Raw genomic sequence first — 6,770 nt, 5'->3', positions numbered from 1 at the left:
CATGAAATGCTGATTTTATATAAGATCTGTTCACAACTAGATTACTGAGCTTGAGCTACAATTAAATGTTGATAATTTATATAATGCTTCAAAGAATTACATAAATTCTGGATTGGGATTTAGTCAGAAAAGTAAGATATCCACTTTCCAACTTGCACTTGATGATGTTTTTGCTTTATCATGTTTGCTCTGTAATGTTCAGAAGAAACTGTGTATGGTAGCACATGCCCCTAATCCTAGTTAAGGTAGAGAGGTGCTAAAAAGGTCATCACAGCTTGAGGCCAGCAAAGTTAACATGAGAATGTAACTGAAAAATGGGAAAAAAAAATAGTTAAAGGTGCTGGGAACATGACTCAGTGGTAACGTGCTTGGCCACATATAAGGCTTTGAATTCAATTGCCAGTACTACAAAGCAAACAACATAATAACATAAAATAAATAAAATAGTGAGGGGCTAGAGGTAGAGTGCTAGAGTGCTTGGCCAAACAAGTAGAAGGCCTTGGATCTGATCCCCAGCACACTTGTACCAAAAGGTGTTAAACAGTGATCCTGGATTTTCTCTTTTCACTATGGAATCCAGGAGCCAGCACCTATTTTCAAGTTTAAATTTCAGTTAGAGTCTAGTGCAGAGGATCTGGAGGGCTAACACATAAATTTCATAGGTTAAGTGGAAGGGTTTGATGCATGGCCCTGACTGGAGCTTGGCTTTCTCCGGTTGGTTCATGTCCATAAGAACAAAGAATCCTCTTTCTCTTTTTAAATTTTACTCCCCTAATCCCTCTAAAGAAGTGATGTAGTGGGGGAGGGAAGGGATAGTAGGAGAAAAACAAAGGAGTGGTAATAATGCTTGACTAGAAATGTATTCATTACCTTACTCATGGAACTGTAACCCTTCTGTACAGCATCTTTACAATAAAATAAAATTTAAAAAAATTTAAAAAAGAAGTGATGCAAAACCAAACTAGGTTTATTTTTGTTTATTTCTGACAACAACTCAACAGTAAAGTATTTATTGAGGGTGACTCTGCTTTGGGTGCTGGGAATATAATAAAGAGGGCTGTCAGGGATCATGCTGGCAAGGAAGAACTGACAGTCTAGTGAGAAGAGGCAGATGCCAGGCCATGGGATTCTGACACCGTGCATTAAGGAATGTGGCATGGGCTAAGTGCTGACAGTGCACACAGCAGGAATTTTGCACTGGATTTGGTTGGGTCAGAAGGTTTCCTGGGATCCCAAATGGAAGTAGAGAGAAGTAGGAGCTAGGCCAGAGGAAGACAGGATGTAACATAGTAAGGAAATCCCAGGAAGGAAGGGCTACAGAGAAGAGCTTTACAGATTGCAAACCTGAAGTAAAATGTTGCTTTCACAAGGATGAGAGGAATCAAAGGGATAGAACAAAGGCTGGGAAGGGAAGGACAAATTCTAAAGGACCTTTGTACCATTTGAGGGAATTCATATCTATCTAATCTTGAAAGCATGATCTTCAAATGTTTAGATAGTATGACACATTCATCAACTCAAACGTAAAGATTCCTACACAAATTTCTCCTGCATATGAATGTGAAAAAGTATCATCAAATATTTACACATCTTTTTATTGGAAAAGTCAGAGCTAGAAACGAAGCTTTTGCCTTCTAGGAAGCTCAAACTGTAGTTTTTGCAATTTAAATATTTATTTGCATTTTAACTTTCCTGTTGAAAGTATTTTGATACTACTGTTCAGAAATTTCTCCAGAACTAGATGTGTATAAATCATGTATATATCTTAAAATAAAAACATTATTTGAATTTCTTAGACATATATAAATGCCTAAGAGTATATATATGTATATATGTGTGTGTGTGTGTGTATATATATATATATATATATATATATATATATATGTACACATATATATATATATAAAACCTAAGAATTTTACTTGCTACAGACTAGCACTCTACTACTTTGGGCCACAGCTCCACTTCTGGTTTTCTGGTGGTTAATTGGAGATAAGAGTCTCAGAGACTTTTCTGCTTGGGTTAGTTTTGAACCATGATCCTCATATCTCAGCATCCTGAGTAGCTAGGTTAATGAGCATGAGCCACCAGTGCCTGGCAAGCTATTACTTTTTTAACTAGTTTGTCTATAAGAATTCTTTGATCAGCCGGGCGCTGGTGGCTCACGCCTGTAATCCTAGCTACTCAGGAGGCTGAGATCTGAGGATCGTGGTTCAAAGCCAGCCTGGGCAGGAGAGACTGTGAGACTCCTATCTTCAATAAACCACCAGAAGTGGTGCTGTAGCTCAAGTGGTAGAGCACTTGCCTTGAGCTGAAGAGCTGAAGGACAATGCCCAGGCCCAGAGTTCAAGCCCCACGACCGACAAAAAAAAAAAAAAAAAAAAAAAAGAATTCTTTGATCAAGATAGAATTCTTGCCAACAAGATAAATCATGCATTTTCTATGAAATTAAAATATAATTAGAAGAATTTAACTTATCCTTCTTCATTATGGTGTGAATAACCAATGAATAGCCAGGTGTACTGTACATTTGAGTTTTATTTATATATACATTCATGTATGGGACATTTTACCAGTCTTACTTGGTCACAGGTCATGATGAACAATCCCAAAGTAGTGACATTAACTGGAATACAAAAGGTATAGAAAACCAGCAATTCACAGGTTCTACCAATCCCAAAACATAAATACAATCAATCTCCTAAAATTGGAAAGAAAATCTCAACAAAGTAATAGGAGAGACAGTCTGAATAGTATGGAAGGGAATTTGTTACCTTGTCCTGCCTACCTGTTTGGATATAAATAGCATTCACTCTTTAATTTCTACCTGGGCTATAGCAGCTAAGCAAGATAAAAAAAATACTTGAAATTAGACCAAATTGATAGGAGTGTTAAACAGAATACAAGATCCATAATATACTGTGTATGTAAGTTTTTAATAGGTGTGTGCCAAATTTGGGAAAAATAATGTTTTATTTTTTAAATTAAATTGAATATGCAGCACAAGAAAGAATATGCCAGAAATTTACTTGATTAGACATTTCACATACCCAGATAAACATTCAGTAATATTTTAATATCAACTAGAATATATCACATTTAAATATTTTGATTATTTGTAGACAGTCTTTCAGCAACATAATTAATTCCTTCCCTTCTTCGAAAATCTGTAATAAATTATTCTTTCAACTTAAGATTTTGCCCTAGTCTGACAGACTATGTTTAAAATTTAAAACAGCTGCTTCTTATCTTTAAAGTAACCAAAAAGATGATCTTCCTTTCTGCATAATGCATTTCAGAAAGGCATAGAACATTTGTCAACACTGTAGTGATAATTATTTTTAAAAGGCTAAAATTCATCTTATAATACATACTTTTGTTCTATAACTTGCTAAGTGTATCTTCCTGAGTTTAATATCGTCTTTAAAAAGGATGCACTTTTCAGAAGTTGGAATGAAATTTAAACTCCAATCCACAAAAATATTTCCTCCCAAGGGGATAAGTTGGAAACTTTATATCAGCAAGAAACAACATTTGAAAGAGAAATAATGATGGGAAGGGGAAACAAAGGAGGAGGCTACAATGCTTGATAAAAAATGTACTCATTATCTTGCCCATGTAATTGTAACCCCTCTGTACAGTATTTTCGCAATAAAAAAAAGAAAGAGAAATAATGGACAGCGGTCCAATGGGATGATAAATTGTATGAAATAGTATCGTTATCTTTAGTCTTTCATGAATGTTTTCCATTTTTCATATCATTAAAAGATTAAAAACTCTCAATTGCCCATGAGGTAGACAATGAACCCATTTTCTAGATGGGAAACTGAGGCAGAGAAATGCCTTACCATAGGCTATAAAAGTGATCAGCAGCAGAATCAAGATTAGAAGAAGGGGGACTTGATTGAAACTGTATACATGGATGACTTTCACAGAGCAATGGAATGATAGGTATAACGTTGGTCTATCCCTGCACAGTGTGTTCCATCTTGCAATTTGACACACACAACTAAGAGAAGATTGCAACTCCATTTAAAGTTGACATCGCATATATCTTCCAGTGTCAAACCCAGGAGATCAGCATGAGAAAGGATATTTATAGTGACATCCTCACACTTCACAATGTAGTTTATATAGAAACAACATAGGATGCATTTTAGTAAATAAGATCAGTACATTAAAAAAACAAAATTAAAGAATGGCTAATGGAATACTGAAAATCACAACTTCAACGTTTCTACTGATATGCCCTACAAAGCAATATATTTTAAAAGCAATATTAAAGCAATATCTAAAGTGATATAATTTTAAAATTAGCTAATTTTCTGTATGCTATGTGAACATATACATTATTTTTTAAGAGAGAATAAACAGCATACAAATCTTTTGCATAGTAAATTGAATGCATCTTTCTACGAAATGTATTTTTATTCACTGCACATAACTTATTCACATCCTTCAATACATTAAACACTAAGCAAAATATATTATTCACCTAGCAGTAATATTAGCCAAACAAACAAAATGGCCAGGTAGTGAAGGTGTCACAAAATCATTCTAGTGTCCTTTAGGCTCATAAAAACAAAGTCCATGGATGTCAATCCTGCAGTTACTGGGTGAGTAACCAGTACATTAGGGTCACACTAACATAGATGAAACACAGCATAATCCAGTTTATTCTTGTGATTGGTGGCCTGAGGTTACCTGTCACATGGAGGCTGATATTGGAGGACAGAGTCCCACTGGAGTTTTGTGCCTGAGCCACATAGAGGCCTTCGTCTGCCTTGCATACCTTTGGAATGAATACCGAGTGCTTTGTCTCCTTGTGTAAAACCTGCCAGTGCCCATCTGTAGACAATTTCTGGCCCTTCTTGTACCTAAAGCAGAGAGTCAGTTTTTAAAGTCAGATCATTATTTATCCACATCACTTCCAAGTTCTAATGACTATTGCTTATTAGACTCATTCATACTGTAATATTCTCTAACAGTAGCAAGAATTTTGTAGCAGCTACAGTTCCCATTGAGGCGGTTTACCTTTCAAGCGAAGGTTGGCAACTGGTAGCCAGAGAGTTACTTTGATTGGTTACTTCAATTGAGTTCCTTTGATTTTGAAAAGTTAAATATCTTAGCAACACTTAGCAATTGTAATATTACACATGAAAGTTCAGCTATCAAGCTGCAATTTTAAAAGTTGGCCATCTGGTTATACTCAGTCGCCATTGGCTCATAATAATCATTACCTGGGCTAGATAGAAAACAGTGCCATCATATCTAGCCTGCTTTCACCATCCTGCAGCCATGGGGCCATTGCTCTGATTCCATCCTGGAATCTGGACTGAAATAAGACTCATTTCCCCTTCTTACCCATAGCACCAGATCCATAAAGAATTACAATATGCTGTGCTAAAGGAACATACTTATACATTGTTTCTTGGTTAAATAAACTCATTTAAGTCTTATGAATTGATTTCATCAGAAGATGATGACCACTTCTCATTACGAAAGGTATTTATATACAATTAGATCTGTAGCAGTAATGACATATTTCTAAATGTTTTCTGTGAGCATGGATACTTACCTGGATCTTCTAACAAAGGAAATAATTGTTTTCTTTTATGTAATCTAGATCCTTGATAGTGTATATACATGTTCCTACACATAAAGATGGATGGAAAACTGAATAATCTTTTCATACCATTGCCTAAATAAGTTTGCATTTTTTGCCTCACAAATACATGGCTCATTGATAGCCATTGTCAATTGTTAATTGACCAAATCTGTTATAGATCTGTTGGCAACATATTTTTTACAGCTTTTAAATGTTCTCTAACATATATGTTTCAATGGTTCTTTAGTCATATATGCTATATTAGCATTGTATTTATGTGGACTAAGCCAAGAAATACTTCACACAACATTTTTCTTTGGGATAAACTAATATTTAATAATGAATTAAGTACTTCTTTGAATTCATGGATGCAAAATTCTTGATTTATAAAACCACCATGCACTTGGAAAAATAACAAAGCAAAACAAAAAACATAAATGAATGCAGTATACACAAATATAGTTTCTATAACTAATTTGAGATACCAAACTCTTTCTAGTTCTTTTGGTGACTGGCTCACATTCACTACCAGCCATGAACCCACACAATGACTGACACAGTTGATTTAATTCCTGTTGAGATAGTTTGATAAGTAAAGGCTAGTTTACTTATCTTCATTTATAAATATAAATTATCTGTCATATAGCTGTTATTTTGTCCTCAAAAAATTTACTTAAATTAAGAAGCTCCAAAAGATTCAAAAGTAACCACATAGTGAGAAACTCATAACTACTTTAGCTAATAACAACACCAGGTGTTTCAAAACCTGTAATCTACCATTTACTATTACCAACAGGCTAACAATTATAATGATGGCTTCAGAGTAAAATGACATTATTCACAGCTCAGCTATTATGTCTTCTTAGAAAAATGGATTTATTACCTATAAATGTGAAAGAAATATTTTTATCTCACCTCTCACATTGAATAAATTTATTTAAAAAAATCCTACAACAAAAAGCAAATATTACAAAGGTATCATATGTGTTTCTGTTGGAAAGAGGACAAAGATAAAATGAGTACATAAAATAAAAAAATCTAAATTCTTAATTTTTAAAAATTCCAGAGTGTGTTAAACTAAGAACATTCCATGTTAATGTAGAAATAAACAATAAAATATTCCAGGCCCTAATCTTTAGAAACTGGGAATATTAAACCAAAA

The 6,770-nt window shown here is 34.3% G+C and overlaps 1 protein-coding gene across 1 annotated transcript in view; it reads right to left on the bottom strand.

The window, feature by feature from the left end:
* Window positions 1-2,982: 2,982 nt before the first annotated feature.
* Window positions 2,983-6,770, bottom strand: part of Ccdc141 (coiled-coil domain containing 141) — a 166,238-nt gene continuing 162,450 nt past the window's right edge. Inside the window, exon 24 of the mRNA XM_042688394.1 lies at window positions 2,983-4,877. Within this exon, the coding sequence (XP_042544328.1) occupies window positions 4,610-4,877 (268 nt within the window). The 3' untranslated portion in view covers window positions 2,983-4,609. The remainder of the gene's footprint in view (window positions 4,878-6,770) is intronic.

Source organism: Dipodomys spectabilis, unplaced genomic scaffold (assembly GCF_019054845.1).
Source record: "Dipodomys spectabilis isolate Male_0828 unplaced genomic scaffold, ASM1905484v1 ptg000115l, whole genome shotgun sequence".
Lineage (NCBI taxonomy): Eukaryota > Metazoa > Chordata > Mammalia > Rodentia > Heteromyidae > Dipodomys > Dipodomys spectabilis.
This window is presented reverse-complemented; position numbering and strand designations above follow the sequence as displayed.